The 21,984-nt window shown below is 38.8% G+C and overlaps 1 protein-coding gene across 2 annotated transcripts in view; it reads right to left on the reverse strand.

Moving 5' to 3' along the window:
• The window catches only part of LOC145494683 (uncharacterized), a 34,623-nt gene extending 12,804 nt beyond the window's left edge, over positions 1-21,819 (reverse strand). Inside the window, exons 1-7 of one of the 2 annotated variants that reach the window (XM_081474231.1) lie at positions 19,645-21,819; positions 6,209-7,857; positions 5,406-5,451; positions 4,444-4,600; positions 3,234-3,589; positions 1,171-1,250; positions 1-232 (exon numbers count right to left, since the gene is read on the reverse strand). The exon at positions 1-232 is cut by the window's left edge and continues 58 nt beyond it. In XM_081474231.1, coding sequence (XP_081330357.1) covers positions 1-232; positions 1,171-1,250; positions 3,234-3,589; positions 4,444-4,600; positions 5,406-5,451; positions 6,209-7,857; positions 19,645-21,268 — 4,144 coding nt within the window. In that variant the 5' untranslated portion in view covers positions 21,269-21,819. Of the gene's footprint in view, positions 233-1,170; positions 1,398-3,233; positions 3,590-4,443; positions 4,601-5,405; positions 5,452-6,208; positions 7,858-19,644 lie in introns of both variants that reach the window. The other variant, XM_081474230.1, reaches the window with a different exon arrangement.
• Positions 21,820-21,984: the final 165 nt, after the last annotated feature.

The following is a 21,984-nucleotide window of genomic DNA, read 5'->3' on the forward strand; positions in this document are numbered from 1 at the left end:
TTAACAGAACCGTACTTTCAGTCCATTCTCGTGATTTTTCTCTTGAATTGTGCAATATCTTCCACTCTCCAGAACGTAGGTCTTCCAATTCTCTCTTTCCTTGAAAGAATGTAAGAGGAATTGTGATTTTTGCGGGTTCCAAAAGTTCAACATTGTGAGAAGATGATACGTGAAGGACTGGACCAACTAACATTCCATCTCCGTTAAGGCCAATGCTTGGAGGCTCTTGGACCTTGAGTTTGATCAAAAGGCAATGATGTCATCAATAAACATTCATACCAATATAGCTTGATCTCACTGTTGCGTACTTAGTTACTCCACATAGATTAATAGTTCTAGTCGCTTTATGTTATACATGTAGGAGTTGCATCTAGGACAAGCCGTTTGGCTCCTTTTAGTTTAGTCACGCAGACGCTCGTTGGGCCCGTCATACACTCTTCCAAACCAACGAACGATGTTCGTGGGGAAGGACGATTGCGTGACGAGCCCAAAGAGTGTCTACGAAGGAAGCTACTTCTAGTGATCCCCACGCCACAGAAAAAAATAGGTTGACGGACCGTTTGAAACTAATGGTCATATCGTACAAAATATGTAATGCTGGATAGCAAACTACGTAGTTCGGCATCCAAAAACAAAGCCACTTTGTCTAGGTACAGACAAGCTTACATTTTGCTTGTTTCGATGTCCCAGTACGAAGCTTTTTCTTCAGCATGAGGATTTCGTGTGATGTCATCGTTGGTTGACAAAGGCCCATTTTTTTTCAAAAGATTACCTACATGTATGATTAAAGACACGAGTAGACTGCATATCAACACTCCTTTAGTGGATCGGACCCAGGGGGATGGACTTCCATATAGAAAGGACGGGGGTGCTTGTCGGAAATTTTGAAAAGAACCCCTTAGAGGTACCAAGATCCTGTTTTGCGGGTGCGGCTTGATTTTTTTTTCACCAAAACATAACATTAAATTATCTCCTGTCATATTTTTCCTGCAAAAGCTCCCGCTGTGGAACTTTTGAAGGTGAACTTAAACTTTTTTCAGCCCTAAAAGGTACAACGAACAGCCCCGTCCTTTTCATGTGGGAGTCCCCCCTGGGGGTTCGGAATCTACCAAATAGAGATATTTGTAGCAGAAAAATGTAGTTTTACCCCGAAGCTACGAACATCTGTACCTTTAGTGTCAAACAGAAGTCTTCTATGGCAGGCACAGAACTCCAAGGGATTGAAACACTGACATCTGGATAGTCTGGCACTGTACAAGTAAATTCAGCAGTGACAGTCTTAGGCTTCCGGAAAATGAACGTTTTGAGGCGCCAGATTGCGGCAAAGGAGGAATAACGTGTTATTGTGCATGCAGCTTCAGCAACTGGAAAAAGCCAGTGAGGAAGGGTGGACTTAGCTGCAATATAATTATGTCACAATTATTTTTAATTAGGTAATAGTTGGAAGAAAATGCGCTCGCTGATTGGCTTAAAATCGCGCAATATACATTTGAGAAATGGAAACATGTACCGTGTTTCTATCGAAGTTTAATAGAATTCGACCTGTATACTGATGCAAATGCTGCATTCTGATTAGCTGAGTGATCGAACACTATCGGCCATTAATGTGCCGTGACGGGAGGTCGTCTACAAAATGGCGATGTTTGTTTATTTTCCAAAGTTTTGGAGAAGTGTTTTGATGCAAATGGCAATTATATTCGCAAGAAGATGAAAAGAAGAACGTTCACGGGTTCTTGAAAAAAATTATGCCCGCTCAAACGTGCTGCAATTTCAAATGACAATTCAACATGGGCGATCTCTTCAAGGCATGAAAGTAAGTTTCAGTTAGGATTCTACTAAAACAATTAGATTATTCCTTTCGATTTCAATAAGGTGAAAGTTGATTCGGCCTTTGGCCTCATCACCTAAATCCTCGTGGAAATCTCAAGCTCATAATCTAATTGTTAAATAGAAACACGTGTGGAAGTTTGAGAGAACGGGAAATGCTGTGGGAACACGAGCCGACAGGTGAGTGTTTCCACAGCTTTTTCGAGTTCTCCCAGACTTCCATCAGTGTTTCTATTAAACAATTAGATTATGAGCTCGAGATTTCTATTGCGGGATATTTGACGAGGGCGCAGCCCGAGACAAGTATCACTCATAGAAATCGAGAGCGAATAATCTAATTGCTTTAGTATTAATCTACTAGTTGTTCAAAACGTTGTCTAAATCCTCTTCATAGACACCTCGAAAACGCAAAGAAGCGGCCCTCATTTTGTTTCCAAGCGCACACTGCCACGCTACTCACCATATATAACAGAACAGACAGTGAGTAGCGTAGCCAACCAGAGAACGGCATGATAGAATTGTTACCACGCTGATTGTTCCCTCGTTTGAAGGAGGTGAAATAAAATGGGGTCAGAAAAGAAAGCTAGGGTCGATCCACGAGCCAGTGAGGGGAATTTGAGTTGGACCGAGATGACAAAGTTGAACTTTTGCTAGGAGTTGTCCTTGCATTTTCTTCTCAAAAGGATTAGAAATATGGCATTACTCATTATAAAATTGATTGCCTGTACCTGTAACAGAATGATGCAACCACCGACCGCAATCGATGTGACCACCAGGTCCACCATTTTGGTTATATCGCAAACTCAAAAGATCACAGGCGAAAAATTATCCAGATTCTTTCTTTCGAATCGTTTACATAATAAAGCTTTCCAGATCCAAAAGTTGTCGGAGTTAAAGTTCCCACTAAATAATTTCTGGATTCAAAATCTCCGGAGACACGACCACACCACGCAGTTTTAATTTTATTTTGGACTCGTCCACTTGCGTGTAGACGGCAAAATCAATCCGGTGCTAAAACGTTCCGAATTCGTCACGAGGCGGGAACAATTTCCTCCAGTTTAAACCTAGCATGTAAGCCATGCTGCACAACTCGCATTTTATTACTATTTAAAAAAGTGAGGAAGGAATCCCAGTGAATGACTATTCAAAAGAAGCTATGAAGCCACACATCTCTATGTGATAATATTTTGTTGTTGTTGTTGTTTTTTCCTCTGTACACGGTGATGTTTACTTTAAGACCTACATGAACATGTATTGATGACACTAACGAGGAAGAGGAACAGAGCTTTTATGTGGATAGTCAAATGTTTATTACGTTTTCCAAGCTATTAAAACGTTCTAGAAAAAGCCATTTTGGCTAGAAGAGTCAATAAAACAAACAATTGTTACGTGTCTTTACTCGATACCTGATGTATGCCAAAAGTTTTCTGTCTCCAAATCTATCCATTCATTGTCTTCCAGGTCAACCAACTGCTTGATAACAACTTCATACCCTTTTAAATTACAGGCACTGTGCATCAAAGCCACAGTAACGCTTTCTTGGGCATCCCCGCTGAACTCCAGGTCAGGTGGACCATCATGTGACAGTTCAATCACGTTGCTTACCAAGACTTCGTTACTGCCAAGGGGTGGAGAGAGGGTCCTGGGACTCCATAATGAGCATGCAATGAGCAATGGTTTCGTGTCAGCTCCACGACAAAATGTGACCGATGCAGGAGCTTCTTGAAGGTTCCAGATATCACCTTCATGCGATACTTCTCCCCTGAAAAATCATAGTGTTATGATAGGTGCAACTACAATGTTTAAATTTTAAATTGTTACATACATACAGCCACGTAAAACACCCTTCACTATTTGGCATATTGCTTGGTATTGGTATAATCCTCTGTTAGGGAGATATTGACTTTTTGGACGATCTACTTGGCAGATGGATTAAACCCAATGCGAAAAGCACTGTTGCTTGTGTTAACAGTTCCTTGTTAAAAACTCTCTGCCTGGTTTCAGTGAAGACTCAATGGCTTAGGGCATTGTACTTAAGCTTTTGGCACTGGCCAGGTTCGCTGTGCTGGTACCTTAAATAATTATAATTGATATGTGTAATGTATTTGTAACTTATTTTTCGGATTAGCACAATGAATTTGTTGCTGTTGTTGTTCTTGTTGTTGCTGAGTAAGGCGCTTCACTCTCAGATTGTCTGTCAGGTGTATCAATGGGTTCCGCCAAACCTTTTTTTGGTAACCTAAAAATGTATCAAATGCTGGGGACGAGTGGCATGACGTTGCCTATGCCGACCTAGCAGTACCCCATCCAGGGGATCCTATCCTTGTTCAGTACAGATACAAGGAAAATCTGTAGGGTTATTGCTACTAATTTGGCGCAAGTGCAGACTTCAAATCACCACTTTGCGCATTGGTTCTTCTTTAAAGTGAAGCTCTTCACTGAAGAAATGTTACAACAGATCTAGTCAGTGATACCGTGCATACATGTGCATGTAAGCATACATAAATATTAGTCTGTGGTGCACAGTCTAGAATAATGCAGTTCACACGTGTATTGTATCATCTGGAAAAACGCAATGAACCGAAATTAGTACTTAACAGTAGGACAAAATTGTACCTCTTGATGAGGGTCTTAGGGTTAATATGTTGTGAGGTGTCTGTTTCATCGTCTAAATCAACTTCAATCTCTTCCTCTTCCTCTTCTTCACCGTCGTCCTTCTGCTCATATTCGGAAACAATTTGTTTGACAGGGAGGACCACTACATTTTCATTGGCTTAAAAAAAGTCATAAATAGTCTTAAGTATGCTGCAAGCCAGCTTAAAAGCTCATTGATACCAACACTCAAATGTATATGTGCAGTGCCGATGTAACTCTACATACATGCAGAATAATTTGGATTAGATGGACGCCATGTTGACACTATTATTTTTCAGCATTGTGTCACAATGTACTTCTCCTTTCGTCAGGATGAACAATTAACAAACACTGTGACAGTATTAATCACGCTTGGAATTTGTCATAAGAAGGTAGGATAATGTCATTGGCTTTTGCAGTCCTAAGCTTCGCACCGTAATATCACAAAGCCGAAACCGCACCTTACCTCTACCAGAAAACAAAATGCACCACAATTCATGATTAATGTGTAATGATAAAACCCAAGCGCTTGAATTGTTCCTTTTTGGCTGGTACTAAAAATTGTGGCAAAGAAACAAGTGGATAGGCCAAAAATAGTACCCACTTTTGCAAATATCGAAAAAAATATTCCACCTGGATAGTAGTGATATACCGTGCAGTATGCATAGTTCAATTACCTGCAGTTGAATTTACTATAGCATGTAGGAGGCAAAAATGTGACACAGGCAATATTATGTGTCCATTTCAATTATCAATTGACTTACGGTATATTCCCAGATTACATGTCTAACGACTACACTTTTTACTTACTATTATTCCGACTAGAGGGTACAGGTATATGTAGACCCCGTTTACACCCTCGTAATTAATGGTTTATCTGCAAGGGCCAATTTGCGTTGCTACATTGTAGATCAAAATGTTGTAAACTTTGCAATATTTGTTACCATTTGAACGTAATGTGGCCTTCGGTTTCTTCCCATCTTGAAGTGCCTGGAAACAAAATAAAATAAAACTGCTGGTATTCTGTAGAGTGAAACCTATACAGTGATGACAGTTTACATTGCTAGCCTAACCCATACACATGTTGTGTATCATTAAGTGTTCTTCATCATCCCTTCAATTTTCCACAGTGATCAACATCTGAGTTCTTATGCATTATGCACGAGTGTGTAAATTCATCTCCTGCTCAATCCCATGAATATGTCACATTTGTGAAGATGAAATAACGTTTTGCTAATTATTTTGCGTATGACATGGCTTGTACTAATTAACGCCCAATGCGCACGAATCAGAACAACCAATACGAAAGAAGCGAAACTAGCCAGGTCACCAAAAAGAAAACCGAACTAATGGAAACAGTCGTCTGAATAAGTACTCCGGTTAGAATGAGAAATGTTCAGGTAAGCCTGATTACGGTAAGCCTCTAATAATGGTTATCGGTTTCTCCTCCCAAGTTGTTACGGTGGTCTCTTCTAGGTGGTTCAATGATCTCGGCTGCTTCAATTTGGTGGTTTTTGACCTTTTCTGGTCTTTAGTTGTGGTTTTTTTTCCTGTCATTTTAACGGGTTGTGAAAATTGCGGATTTAAACTTGGCATAATTTACAACTATGTGCACTGATACAACACTAGTGTTTTTCAGTTACACCACTTTTCTTACATGAACATAGGTTCACATTTAAATTGATAATTCGCCATTGGCATCTTGTATTTCTACACCCTTAAACTCCTTTAGTATTTGGAAACTTACTTGGTACGCCTCATGGTAACATTTTTCTCTTTCATGATCTCTAATAGATGATGCTAATTTTTTGATGTCACGGAGGAACTTCTTCTTTTCTGGTGCATTCATCTTAGCCTGCCTCACTTCCCATTGTTCCTCTTTAAAAAGGAGTGCTTCTTTACCATATCTTTTGTACATTTCTTCTTTGTTGAGTTCCTTGCATAACTGAAGGATTCCATTGATTGTTTCTTCCTTAGCCAAACCAATTTGCTTCGTCTTCTCTGTATAGGTACTTTTCCCTTCTTCCCACTGCGTCTGCCAAGTAGATAACAGGTTCTTTCGGAATTCGGGAATGTTTTCCTCCTGTCCAGCATATTTGTACAGCTGTTCCACCATGCTTTTGAGTTTTGCTTTGTCATAAGCGTTTTCCTTCTTGCCAATGAAGTCTGGCCTCACGAGGGCCATTTTGTAAAGCGCCAACTTGCTTTCCTGAAGTTTTAAACGTTTCTTATGCTCATCGAGTTCACGACAAAGCTCAATTGACCTCTCCAAGATCTCATCTCTTTCTTTCATCATCTCATTAAGCAGAGAGTTGTCTGTTTCTTGTTCAAAATCCTCTTGAAACTGCTCCTCAGTAACACTCTGCAATCCCTCGTACATGTCCAACAACAAGACGTTCTTTTCTTTTTCGTACTTGTCTGTTTTGTCACCCAGTAAGTATACTATAGCATAAAATATGTCTTTGTTGTACTTGGTGAATCTAAAGTGTTTTGAACTTTTCTGCTCTTTCCAGAAATGCTGACAAAACTTCAAAGCATCGTCCCGAAATTGCTTCTTCTTCTCGCCATTGTTTAATTCATCGCACATCTCCTCGACACGAGTAATGATCAGTCGCCACACCTCGCTGTGGTTCCCTGCACTAAGTGACTTCTCCATCTCCCATGCTGTGAGAAACAACTCTAAGGCTTTCCTGCGGTCCTCCAAGTTTGCCTGAATCATTCCCAGTTGATAAAGGCTTCGCACAGTCTCTGGGTGATTCGCATTAAATTTCTCCCTTATGCTGTACGCTATCTTGGCTGGTTTCAAGGCGTCGGAATACTTTTCTTGAAACATGAGAGCATTGGCAAGATTTCTACGAAAGAGAGCTTCATCCCAAAATCCTGAGAGTTTGAGTTCATCCAAAAGATATAGAGCCTCGTTGTAACATTCAATCGCCCTATCATACTTTTCCTGACTCTCATACACCGTGCCAATTTGATTCTTGTACACTGGCATGTCAAAGTGATTTTCAGAACCTGCCAATTTCTTTTGCATCTCGTATGCTTCATTGTAGAACTCAAGTGCTTTCTTTGGCTCGCTGAGCTTGAAATGGCAATTCCCAATAGCATTGTAGCACCTTGCAAGATCTGTATGATCTCTAAGCAGCTTCTCTGAAAATGTACGTGACAGTTCCAAGCTTTCTATTGACCTCTTGTAGTCTCTGTTTCTGTAATACGTTTCCCCCTCAGAATACAAGTGAAGTCCTTTGCTAAGCCTGTAAGATTCACTAGCCTTGTCTCGAACTTTTTCTAACGAACAGAATGCTTCGTCCAATATTTCAAAGGCCCTCTCTGTTCCCTCAACATCTAAAACCTGCAGAGCTTCCCGGCATTTTAACTGTGCCCGGAATAAAGAGCCTGTGTAGAAACAAACAAACAAACAAGCAAAAAAAAACTCGTGAATGAAATAATGCTATACGAGAGTGGCCAGCACTACTGAAGCTCATCCTGGTTTTGTGTTTCTCAACGGAATACAGATATTGGGTTCAGTTATTGATCGAGTTAATTCAGGATTACTGTGAGCCTTGAACTCATTCTTGCAAATTTTTAGTAACGTTTTCTACTTAAGTATTTTGTATTACGTTTTTACTTATTCCATTCCGTAGAAACTTACCAAAAAACTTATAATTACTGTTGATTAGTTTAAACAGTGGCCCAGGCAACTGCAAAAGTTTTTACTACTTGAGAAGGCCCGGTGTTTCCAGTGATAAAAAGAAAAAAAAAACAACCTTTTTCTCATTTCAAATACTTTGGAACGCGGTGGTATCAGGATGACGCGAAGTAAGCGGGATGAAGGAGAAATTGGTGGTGGGAAGCGCCAGATTCGCAAACTTTATTTCAGATCCTCTATTAAGTTTGGTTACCGAGGTCTTATTATACATGGTGTAGCAAAACCTCACAACTTAATGGGTATGAGGTCATAGCGGAGCTCCAGCGGCCCGAAGGGCCGCCAAGCGGAGCCCCATACCCATATAGGGAAGAAAAGGAAACCCGTGAATTGATTTTCTCATGGTTATCATGGCTAACGGTATTGCTCGTGGGCGCGTACGCACGACGACGACGACGACGACGACGACGGAGTCGCGCAAGATGGCGGCCATACTCCAGCTAATAGGTTGACAGAGGCATGCACCCTCGGTTTGTAGCGGGAGAATGCCATTTTTCTTGGCGGGATTTTTAAAGAAAAACGATAGCGGAGGCTGATCTAATATTTTTAAGACAGGGTTGCACTGAAGCAAAAAACAGAAAGCAAGAATTAACAGGCAAAGAAGTAGCGAAGAAGATCGCGAAAAAGACTGAGCGGGCCAGCGCTGGGGAAGGAGGCGAGACAGTACTGAACAATGCCGTGAATTATAGCTAGTCAAGGGCTAGAGAAAGGAGGTGAAATAATACCGAACAATGCCGTGAACCAAAGCTAACGAGGGCTATAGAAAGGAGGCGAAAGTACCCGACAAATTGATTCAGAAGACTGCCGAACTCCCCATGGCCAAGTTTAAAATTCGCGCGAGCGTGATGCTGTGCAGCCGTGCAAGAAAATTCAAAAGTCACCTGATTTGGTCAGGTGATGAACAAGAGAAATCAAACGTACCCGAGTGTTTTAGGGAAATTACAAAATAGTAAACGTAGCGGAAAGAAGTGGTTGATTCGTTGATCTATCGAAAATATAACTTCAGTTCAGTCTTCAAAACTTTTGCTGCAAGTTTCTGCCCGGAAGATTTACACTGGTCGAACTGAATTGCCAACTTGCGGTAAGTGACTTTTGTTGTTGCGTTTGCTATGAAAATTAACAAGTTGCCTCGGCGATATAAGCTTATTTTCAATTGGAATCCATTAAAAGTCTTCCTTATTTGAAGCCATGCTGTAAGAGATTTTAAAAATTGCATCGTTTTAATTTCGCTCGTCTCTAAACAATAACACGTGGGTCGCTTTGGAGGTTGCTGTAAGTTGTAAACGAATTAAGTTTTCTGTCGATTTTCGTCGTCAACTTAAGCTTATAACCTCACGTCTAAAAATAAGCTTAACCAAAACCGTACTTGTAAACACGGCCGGGCGAGTTTTGAAGTTTTCTCTGAGTTAGTTAGCACTGCCGCTTCGTAGACTGCTAAAATTTCTTCTTCTGTTGTTGAAAACCAAGGAAGGTCTACAAACCATTATAAGCCGAAGCGAACAGGATTTGCTAAATTTAATTTTGTTCCTATGTGAATATTTGCATATTGTGATTACAAAGTATGGAGAATTCCTCGTTTTGTTAGTTCAATTTATTCGGTTTGGCGAAATGCTTTTGTGAATTCCGAGGTTAATTTGGTTGAAGACTGGTCAAGCTACTGCCAATAAAATGACTGCAAAGCTAAATTAAGCCGTCGGCAAAAATACAGACTCTCAGTAATATTCAAATTTAAGCGTGAATAATGTTTAAACTTTAACACCGCAAGCTTAAACGAATTTTCTTTATCCTCTCTTTTATTTGGTCACCTTTCATTGAGAAGGGATTTGCTGTTGATACTCGAGCTCAGATGTAGTGATATGCATCTTGTGTTTATAATGTGGATTTCCTCGTTTTATTTTGTTGTCTGTCCAATTAGTTCGGTTTGGTGAAATGCTTATATGGTCCAAAATGTCGAGTAGACGATTATGCATGGCAATCCTGTCTGCAAATAAAGCTCTGCTTTGATTTTGATTGGCTATTTCATTTTATTTGTGCCATTGCTTTTGGTTGGGGGTACATGGACCCTATTTTCTTAATAAGAGGTTATTCCCCAATGCGGTATTTACACTTAATATGGAAATGTTCCTAAAAAGTGACATGGTACTAATTAACTCGGTAAATTGAACAGTGTAATAGAAGTTCTTGCCCTGACCATTTCTCGGTAATAAGAATAACTTTTACATACATATATACACAATTTAGTTGGCGAGAGCATTCTCCTATCTCCACTCTCTCTCTCTCTCTCTGCTCTCTTCTTCACACTAATTTTTTATTAACTAACTTATTAAATGAATGTCACTGACTGTTTTCTTTGTTGTACATGCATACTTTTTTGCTCGTCGAAGAAAGTTTCAGTTTCTTCCTGGCTGTACAGTTTCCTCCTGTACCAATTCGTTTGTGATATAACTTTGTGAATTCTCTATTCTCCTTAAATTTTATCTCATCAGGTTGATAGAATGCACTCTCAGAGTGTTCCATCATTGTCTTCAGTCGCTACAATTTTCCGGAAAAAAGCAATAGTTTTCTTAATTTCCTTTTACTTTGTGTTAGGACTTTTTAGCATGCCTGTAATTGGCCCATGGGCATTACGGGAGAATGATTTTCAAGTAAAGAATTACATTCGTCTTAGTGTTGAGTATTTTAAAGTGCCTATGAAGTAAAAAGTAATTGCTGCTTATTCGAAAGGCTTTTCAAAGTAAAGAAGAATGGCGTTTTCCTTTTTGAAATATCTTTTTTCGTTTCAGAGATATTAAAGTTTTTGTGAGGAAAGTGATGACGTCATAGGTGGTTCCACTAGAACAGCACAACACTCAATCGAGAACAACTCTAGAAATATGAAAGCAGTGTTCTTTAAACTTGGCACCAGTAATGTACATCACAAAAGAAACATAATGACACCCGTCGTGCCATTGCCATGACAACAGTTATGCCGCTGGTTCTGTTTTAATTAAGACTGAAATTCCCAGATTTTATCTTAAACAAGGATCCTCCACTCCCACCAATCTAATGGGGAGAGTTAAGACAAAATGGAGCCATGTGTGTTCCAAGCGAGACCCTGTGTCCCACTTTAAAAGGTTGTAAAAATGGGGATATTTGGTTTTTCACAGAAAGAGACTGGAGCCAAGAGTGTTGCCATGGCAACAACATAGTAGGTGTCATTCTGTTCCTTTTGTGATAAACATTTCTGGTGCAAAGTTTGAAGAACACTGCTTTAATATTTCTAGAGTTATTCTCGATTGAGTGTTGTGCTCTTTTAGAGGAACCACCTATGACGTCATCACTTTCCTCATTTGCATAATACAAAAACGTGAATATCTCTAAAACGAAAAAAGATATTCCAAAAAGGAAAACGCCATTCTTCTTTACTTTGAAGAGCCTTTCAAATAAGCAGGAATTGTTTTTTACTTCATAGGCACTTTAAATTGTTATGAATTAGGCATTTCTTTTTATTTTTTATTTTTTATATATTTTATTTTAGTCGCACGCAATGTTTTATGATTTTACTGAGGTATATCATGTAAATGTAAATAATGCACTGGAATTGGCCAATCGGAGTGTGCATTATATCGGCTTTAAACACAAACCATATATAATAAATGACTTGTATGTAAATGACATTTTTATTACAGAGAACTGGACAGGGCAAGAACTTCTTTTGTGAATTTATATATTAATTCCTCTCAGTGCTGTCAAAATGCCTCAGGAACCTTCATTTCTGATAATCTATTATTTTCCACCATACCTACAGCACAGAAGCTCACCAAATCCTAACTGATAACTAACATGTGTGTATCTCTAGCCTTTGCTGTGTGCTACATGTATATTTTGCTATCCTGTCTTAACTGCTAGAAACAATTTTGACAGAGCTGTTGCAACAGTTTCACTTAAATTGAATTCCAGTAACAGCGCTACATGTAGCAGTGTTATTGAGTATGAACTTTATGGAGGATTTTAAATTTTTATTTTTTTATGATTACAGACGACAACAAAATATACATTTGTATACATAACCTGATGTTGGTGTTGGTTACAAACCGTAGTTCATAATGGTCATCCTATTACAGGTAAGGGACAAAAGTTCAGAGAGTTAGAACATTTCTTCCCCCAGCACACCTTCTGTCTATAGGTGCAATAATTGAGAGGTTATATATATATATATATATATATATATATATATATATATATATATATACGAAGAGTAATGTAAAGTTACTGTATAAACTTAGCATTAAAATCTGACATTTGAACGCCTCCTTTGCTAAAATTAGTCACGATTTAATTGTTATCACTCCCTGTGAATTCATAGAGATTCCAGAGGCAAATTATCACCTAATGTGGAAGTCCTGTCTTCAAGTGAGGGAAAATGACACAAAAGAGTTACAATGAGAGTAAAAAGAATTGTGAATGTTGATATGGTGTACATTATACATCATGTAAAGGTATTTGGTGAGTGCCAAAGGCATAACATTTCATGTATTGCTTTTTCAGGACAAATTATATAACAGTGACGTTTTAAAAGGTGTGATCAGAAAAATAAAGAGTACATTGTCCAGGCAGCACCAGTTTATGGACGGCATATGCAGACAGTAAGAGGAACTGTAAACACTACCACGTAAGTGAGTTTTATGCTTATGACTTCTTGTTCTTGGATTTTGTGTCATTTCATCACAGGAATAGGTAATGAAAGATGCAATAGTTGTTGCAATATATTTTTGAAGGAAAAACTTATAAGTCTGCCTACGCTGGATAACAGCCATGTGTAAACTGAATGTAAAGCAAACACTCTGTTAAAGATGGGGCAACCCTAAAATCCAGAAACTGGAATCCGGAATCTGGAACCAAAAACCGGAATCCAGAAACTGGAAACCGGAATCCACAAATCAAAGAAAATAAGTTCTTCAAATACACGAAAATTGTTTTGCTTAGCTTTTCGACTGTAAAAAGTAAGCTGCCAAGTAAAAAGGACCTCAAACTTAACCTTTTTTGAAACAAAAATTCCCCGGCTGTTCAAATCATGCAACTGTTATTTTTAGTGAGGGCTATTATTATGAGAATCTCAGTAAAGTGCGTCCTAATTTTATTCCAAGCACCTCGAGAGTGTCTAAAATAAGCTTGCTGGTAATTGCCATTTTGTTTAATAAGTAATCTTCAATTTACCGGGAGTATAAGTTTATCCTTTATGTCTAGTAGATACTGAACAAGATAGAAAATGTCATAGAGAACAGGATATCCGTCAGTGGCAGCCCCCTGTACATTGACAGTCACGCCCCCCACTTTCGAAGTCCAAAGGCTAACCCATCTGGTCTAAATATGAAATTTGATTTTTCCAACAGATACAAGACCAATTCCAGATTAACACAATTTCCACACTGATACTGTGACAAATGAGCCTTTCATATTCTTGGCGGCCATCATATTAAAACAATTTGTAGAAATGTTGCACACTTACTTCCGTCTGCTTCTCACTTGCTAACAGATCGGACCACATGTTGTTAAAAGATGCTAAAAAACTGCCAGAAACTCACTGCAATAGCCTACAATAGCTTGTTGTTAATGTACTGCTCACCAGTCTTCTCAGAGCAATTTGATCTAGACAAGAAGCAGGCTCTCACCACGGCCAGCTTGAACAAAACATGGGTAACTTAGCCTGTGAGCAGGCTCTCGTGTTTGGGCTGGGGCCGTGAGTGGCAAAGTTGCATGAAGGCTCTTGGTGACATGCCAATGCAGAAAAACACTAGACACCTATTTAGCCTGCTCAGACACTAGAGACAGATGCTAGAGCCTGCTTGCAGGCTATGAGTAACTCTATCCACCCAAAAGATCAGTAACCCTGACTGGATAGTGATGTACCAATGGATAGCTTTATGCAGCTTTTGAACAACCGGGCCAGATATATAGCTAAGGGTTGTTCAGAACTAGTCAATAATTTTTTAGCAATTACAATCTGTGGCTGAAGTAAAGCCAAGAAAATAAATAACAAAATAATTTTTGCTCATATTTATTTATTAGACATTGCTGAAGTGAATTATTTCTATCATCATTCATAATATCTGGATTCCAGATTCTGGTTTTTAGTTCCGGATTCCGGATTCCAGATTCTGGATTCCGGATTTCGGTTTCCAAATTCAGTGTTTTAGGGTTGCCCCAGATGATGTATGTGCATATGTTAATCTTGAATAATCTGAAATTTCAGAGAGTTTAAAAATATCATATCATATCTGTGATGGTTCTGAGGTGGAGGGCTGTTACATGTACATGTAAATGTCTCATGCACGATTTTTCACTCGTTATGATTCAGGTGCAAATAGTTTCTGTATCTGTTGATGTGCAACAATCTACACCAATATTTCAACCTAATAATGTACAGTGTATATTAATTAACCAAATTATGCTGTTTTTAGTTGACCAGTGCTACTACATAGTAATGTGATGTTGAAGGGCACAAATTAAAAAACACGCCCAGTGTCAACTTGTCAAATATATGAACTGGCCAGACAGTGTAGATTACAAAATTCTCTGAAAGGTAAGATGTTTCTTAAACATTATTTTGTAATTAATGATTTCTCAGACATTGTTTTCTTCAAGAAAAGATTCATACCCCACATGGAGGTTTTTTCTCTATTAGAGCTCTTGATTCCTGATACTTTAATTTGGAATTTCTAAAGAATGGCCATGAATGGGTGTTGGGTGTGAATATCTTCTGGAACTGCACATTCATTCATTGAGTAAGCAAGAATATCAGTATTTATCCTGACAAACTCTGATTTTCTTCTGGAAGCTGAACTCATATACAGTTGTGCAGTTATATGTACAACCAAACAGCCTGGATGACCCTGTGATTGGGACTGTGCACATTGCTGTAACCCTCAATGTTCCAGTTTCTTGTTTGAAGCAAATTGCATTTGCTCTTGAAAGCAAGTGGTGAAGTTCATAACAGTTATGTAAGTTTGTTTTGTATTTCAGGGCAGATCTTGCTACAGTGAAAGTTGGAGTACCAACCCCTAGCATTTGATTCACTACTAACACTCAGTAAACAACTAACAATGAAGTACACTGTATATCAAAGAAAGGAATTACATGCCTGTTCCTGTCAGTCAATATATGAACAGTTTACAGATGGGGAGCCTGTATTAAAACATCAAAGATTTTCAAAGCAACCATCTCCTGGTGAGATATTTCTGAGGAAATATAAATTTAAGGTCCTTATGATTGCTTATAGGCATTGATTTTTATTGTAAACAATATCTTACTGAGTGTATTTTTCTTGAGTACTAATTGTTGTAGAACACAGACATCACTGTTATGACAGAGATATTAATTTGTGAAAAGTTCTATAAACAAATGCATCTGGGAACAAATTAATTTATCATGGATGCAGCTTCTGAGAGATCCCCAATATTAATGGAATATACACTGTTCATACATGTAAAAGAGTTCAGTAATTCATTACTTATGATTGTAATGCTTTGTTTGGTTTCTATGTATTTACAGACAACTTGATGGGATTATAGATTCTGCACCAAGTTCATTGAATAAACTGACTTGGAGGTTCAGTTCTGCAACCCATCCTGTTTGTAGTAATATCATAGCTGCAACATTGTGACAGATACACTGCATTACATTATTAAGAAACACATATTAACTAATTATTTTTAAGTGCCTTTTAAATTAATCAGTTTTTCTTAGAGATAATTTACTCATGGTTTAAATAATTGGCTTTTTGGCTTTAAAATGATATTTATTGAGCTTTTAAATCAATTTTGTGATAATCTGCATTGGACATGGCATAAATTGATATTTTGCCAACACGAAATGGAGAATTGGGTCTTAAGCAAAGTTGCAGGATTAGCATTTTTGTAGAAAGAAAGGGTTGAGAAATTTGTGACATTCTACAGACAGCCTTGCCATTCGCAATGTCCAATAAGGTTAATTTGTTCCATTCTGTTGTAGAAATAGTGTTCTCTAATTTGTAAATTATTTCAATCTGTTGTTTAAATGATTGCCTTATAACCCCATGTCTGGCTTTGGTGCATGTAGGATATTGATGTATTTTTTAGCCATTTTACTGTAAATTATCTTAATTGATGTGTCAATCAAAACATATCTTGGATATGCTGGGCTCTTCTGAAAAATGTAACTACTGTATGCCTGATAACCTTGGAGTGCATTTGGTTGTGTAGTGCAGACAAAATACATGTACATAATATAACTTCCTCTTAGCTTACTGATAATTCTTGGTATAATTTAATCATAGCAAAATTAATTAATGGAACCCAATAACAGCTCTTGTAGTCCACAATGCCAGTCGAGAAAAAGAACAAATCACATTGAAATTGAATAATAAAATTATTATTAGAAGCCTATGCAAGTATTCATGATCAGCAAAAAAAAAAATATCGTAATTACCATTCATGCAAGGGTGATTTTGCTTATTGCAAACCCTTCCAGCAGGAGGAGACTCCATACAATAGTGAAGATGGCTAAATGTATATTTGGGGACAAGTTAGAAAACAAAACTTTCCAACTTTTCACATATGTATACTGTTTTGGTATTTTTGTGAGATTTCATTTGGTAGAGATTCAGGGACTGAGTATATTGTAACCACTACATTTCAATCAGTCCCCACAACAAAAAAATGTGTAAACTTCTTTTGTGTGGGAGTCCTTATGTTAACTAAGGAAGAATGTAATGATTAGTAACAATGCCTTGTCTTCCTGAATAAGGTAGGAAAGAACAAGAAATGCCACCAAAAAGCACAGAAGACAGTTCTGTTCTGTGATCAAGATTTTTGGTGGCTTCCAAGAAATCCTTGAAATCATGGCTCTATATTTCATAATCACACCATCTTACACCTCGATCTGCTGATGTAATACTAGTTCCGGCTGAAACTATTAAATCATTCGCAATTTACCTCATACATGTTGGATTATTTTCATTAGTAACAACATTCCGAAAAATAACTGAGGAGCTCCGCTTTTAGGCTTGCCTAAATCTATATATTATGCTGTGTAAAGATAAGCTTGGTTACCGAGGTCTTATTATACATGGTGTAGCAAAACCTTGCAACTCAATGGGTATGAGGTCATACACTGTGGAAAGTTAAGCCAGTTTCGCATGTACGTAGCTGTTGTTTATTCCATTTATTCCCAATGTCTATGAATGTGATTTAGTTGTTAGAAATTCACTTTCATTCACTCCAAATCTACATATACCCGAACAATAGCTAGAAGATTGCTGTATTTTTGGGAGGTGCGGTGGCCTCATGATTAGTGCACTCGTCCCTGGATCGAGCGGTCCGGGTTCGAGCCCTGGCTGGGGACATTATGTTGTGTCCTTGGGCAAGACACTATACTCTCACAGTGTGTCTCTCCACACAAGGGTATAAATGAGTACTGGCAAACTTAGGGCCTCTTCATATGAGCCCGGTCAACCGTGCAGGCTCGGTTTCCGAGATCTTGCCTCGCCACTCTTTCCTCCGTACAAATGTTGATGGGTTCATATGAGAAGCCGGGCTGGCCAGGTTACCAAGATCTCAGTTTTTGCGACCGAGATCTCAGTAAGCGGGATGAAAATTTTCTCATATGAACACTCCAGCCCGGGTAACCGGGACGAAACTTTTTAGACAAAATGGCTTCGCTTTCGCAATATAGTGCCAAAAAATGGCATAATTTTTGTCTTGTATGTATTTCCACTTTAGAAGTATCCGAATTAGCTTTATTAGTAAAGTTACAAGAGTCCACAAAGCTACGACAGCCACGAACGATACAAGTTTATGTTCCACCAGTTAGGTCGTGTTTCTTGGATTTTATCCCGGTCAACTGGGCTGAAATTTCTCATGTGAACAGACAACAAAATTTGTCCTGGTAACCCCGAGCCAGCCCGGTTACCGGGCTCATATGAAGAGGCCCTAACTATGGGGGTAACCCTAATACACCTAGTAGCTTCATGCTACAGAAACCGGAGATAAGGTAAGAATAAAGATCCTAGAAAAAAAAAGGTTTGCAAAACAGTTTCCTGGGGAGTAAACAGCAAAAAACATGTATAACTCAATGCACTCAACCGACATCAGCGAAGTGTAGAAGGGGTGCCGAACGCATTTTTCCAGGGAGCCTTTTACTTAACCTAGGGAGCCAGAACTTCTTAATTTATGTGAACCATGTCTGAGCAAGTAAGTAGGCTTCGATACCAACTAGAGGTGCGTTTGTTTAGGAAAATTCAAGATTGGATTCTTAAATCCGGGAATGGATTTTCCGTTTCTTAACTAGACAGAGTGATTCATGCAAGATCATTCAGATCTTGGTGCCTCAAAGAACTGATGAATCCTTGCCCAGTTTACCGCGTACATTTTATTCATGAGCCACATTGGACGATCGGCCTTTCATTTTGAAATACAATAGATTGAAGAGAGCCAATCAGCATTGGGATCAAGAAGTATGTCTCAAACAATCATTGCCATTTTAGTCTGTCTTCATGAATTTTGACGTCATTTTTTACCCGTACAATATAAAATTAATAAAAGACCGCCAACTTATCATGCTTTGTGATGTCACCGTGTTTTGGCTCTCCACTTTATCTAAATTACTCCCCTGGAAAAAGGCGCCTGGCATCCCTTTTACACTACTCGCGAAAGCCTCGTTTTGGGTGTACAGACTAGTGCCCGGTTTTCTCATGAATATTACTTTTCGCCAGGCCCTCGCTATTTTGATAACTACATTTCATCTAGCTACGAAGTGGCAAGATACTAATTGACCATCAATGTTATTGGAAAGAGCATACCTCGGAGTCTCGTTTTTTTTTTTTGTTTTTTTTTTTAACTTTAAAAGTCTTTAAACAGGAAGCAACCAATATTTTCAACCGCACCTTTCACTTGCATAATCGTTTCTGGAAAAACACAATTTGACAGAAAAGGATGTCCCATTAATGAGGAGAAAAGTAAAGTGTTTTAAGGCTATCTGAACTATGCTTGTTCTAATTATAATCACATGAGTGATGACATCCCAAACACAAGGCGACATAGAGCATACATTTGTGAATGTACATCATTATCCACAGATGTAAATCCCCAATGAACCCTGTCATTTTTTACATAAGATCTCCCTTCCCGTTCCTTGATTAAGTATCTTAAAGTGATGCAGAGGCTCTATAATCTGAATTATAGTAGAATAAACAGCCTTATCAGTCAATAAAAGAGCCTGATAATTTAGTAAGATTGACAATTTGAGACCTTGATGTTTAAAGAGTGAAAACTTTGAAGATCTTGGAGGATCAAAAATTGGTGGTCTCGAAATTGGTAACCTTGCCAAGCTCAACATGATCTGTTAATTTCTAGTAGCCATTCTGTTTATCCAAGGAGCTTTTTAGACAAAACCAAATCAATGATATTAAGACAGGGTACATGAAGAACATACATGTACATGCAATATGGTCTGCCCCCTACCTGACTCTCCGTCGTCATTGCTCATCTCAGCCCAGGAATGAAACAACTTGATCTGTTTGTCTTCAGTCAGCATAGCATTGAATAGTGATGCAATCAAGGCAGTCTCACGAAAATCACCTGGAACACTGAAATATTCTGGCTGCAAGGAGATCTCAACAGTAAACTCATAGTTCGCTCTGTCAGTCTCAAACATTTGGAATGCGCTAACATAGTCAGGCTCGATTAGTTCTGCAATCTTTTCCATCTTTGCCATAAAGTGCTGATGGAAACGTTCCTTAGCTTCTAAGTAAGCCATGTGGAATTTTGCACCTTCCTTGATGCTGTCTGCATACTTTTTTAAAAGTGGGTGAATGTCATACAACCTCTCCTTCGCTTCTTCATTAACCACAGAGATGATTGCACTAGTTACTAGCCCCTCCAGCTGAGCTAGAGCCTCTGCCTGATCTTCTGGGCTTACACCGAGGACCTCAGCAGCTGTGGTAACAGAGAAAGGGCCACAGAACAATGAAATTGATACAGCAGACACTTTTAAGCTATCAGTGGGAAGTGAATTGAACATTTCTCTAATTGTTGAAAACTGGCCCTCATCCAGTCCTTCTTCTTCAAAATTAAATGGCTTTTCTTTAGCATCTTCTTCCAATTTTGATTCCTGAATTCTAGCAATAAGATCGTCCGGAGATTTTCGTTCTTGACGCAGAATAGCAGCTAACCCTTTCAAAAGAAGTGGTTTTCCTTCGGAGATGCCAATAAGCTTGTCCTTCTGCTGGGTATTAACGTTAACGAGTACGTTGGAAACTAGGATTTCCTCTGAAGAAGAACTTTCAAGAGAATTCACCTCAAAATTATCCACCCTTTTGGCATCTTCCAATTGAGTCCTAGATGTCAGGAGCAGTTTTAGTGATGTTTCTTCGTCTTTCCCTTCAAATCCTGAAAGACTTTCTAAAAATTGACCAAAAGCAGTTTTCAAGTTCTTGCCTTCCTTCCCTTGGCCAGCGGTGAATTGTTCAACATTATCGAGTAAGAAAAGAACTGGCTGATTAAACACTTGAATGTTCTCATGAATTTTTGTCACAACATAATTCTGATCAACGTAGCCGATGGGAATAGTTAGTCCAAGGGAGCTCATCATGTTGAGATAAATGGCTTTCATGTCTTTAGCTTCTCTTAGATCACAAACAAAATGCTTTCCTTGCCATTTAGAACAAACTTTCTTTGCTAGTGTTGTCTTTCCCACTCCAGCCGATCCAAACAAATTCACAACCAGCGACTGTCTTTTAGTTTCAAGCCTTTTCGTAATTTTCTTGATTTCATCTTGTCGCCCTGGCAATTCCTTCTCTGAATCAACTTCTTGCTTCCGAGATTCCTTGAAGCTCTTGATCATTTCCTTGATCTGTTCTTCCCGTTTCGATTTCGGGGCGACAAACTCTTCGATCAGCGTCAGTTTGTTCTCAGACACAAATCCATGCTTCAATAAAAGTTGCAAACTTGACAGCAAGTCTTGACTATCGAGCGAGTTAAATTTGCCTCCATAATTCCTTTTCAGTGATTGCACAACATCTTCTGATTCTGTTGGGTTAACTTCGAAAGATATATTTGTAAAGAGTTCTTGAAACCCTGCCGCCATCTTTAATCGCACTGCTGACCGAAATACTGAGCCGCAAACCGGTAAAATAAACGTCACGTGAGCGGGAATGGTGAAAGAGTCACGCAAACTCTGCACACGCACCGTTAGGCGAAAGCAATCAGCTGTTTTTCAAGACTTGACACAGCAAACTTCCTCTTCCCATATCAACGTATTAACACGCCCGAAAAAACAGCTTTACGACCTATATGGTCCAACAAACTGTAAACAAGACGGTTATCGGCTCGTTTAACAGTCCAAATCGGATCGACAAACCGTTTCAAAGTGTCATGTTGGAAAGTTTTCGGACCGTATTCTGACAAAGAAAAAGAACCGAGTTAAGGGTCTGTCAAACCGTACGGATCACGAGGCCGTTTGTACCGGGTTAAAAGACGAATATCAAAATGTGACAACAATAATTAATTTAATCTGTCGCAATGAAAGGAATGGAAAGTAGTTTTCCCTTCTTTGTTCTCGGATTGCTCGAATAACAAAAGATTTCTCGGAATCCGTGACCAGCTTCCCGGAATGCCGGAACCATAAAAGAGGGCTCTTGATCTCGGGACTTTGCATCATTTCTGTTATTCAGATTAGAATATTTATGAATATTTGGTAACATGACATCGTGAAATCCTGTTCCATCCAAAATGATAATTGTGCAAAGTTGCTCAGGCTTGTTGATAAAGACAAAATTAAACAATATTTAACTCGCTCCTTTG

This window comes from Orbicella franksi, chromosome 8, assembly GCF_964199315.1.
Source record: "Orbicella franksi chromosome 8, jaOrbFran1.1, whole genome shotgun sequence".
Lineage (NCBI taxonomy): Eukaryota > Metazoa > Cnidaria > Anthozoa > Scleractinia > Merulinidae > Orbicella > Orbicella franksi.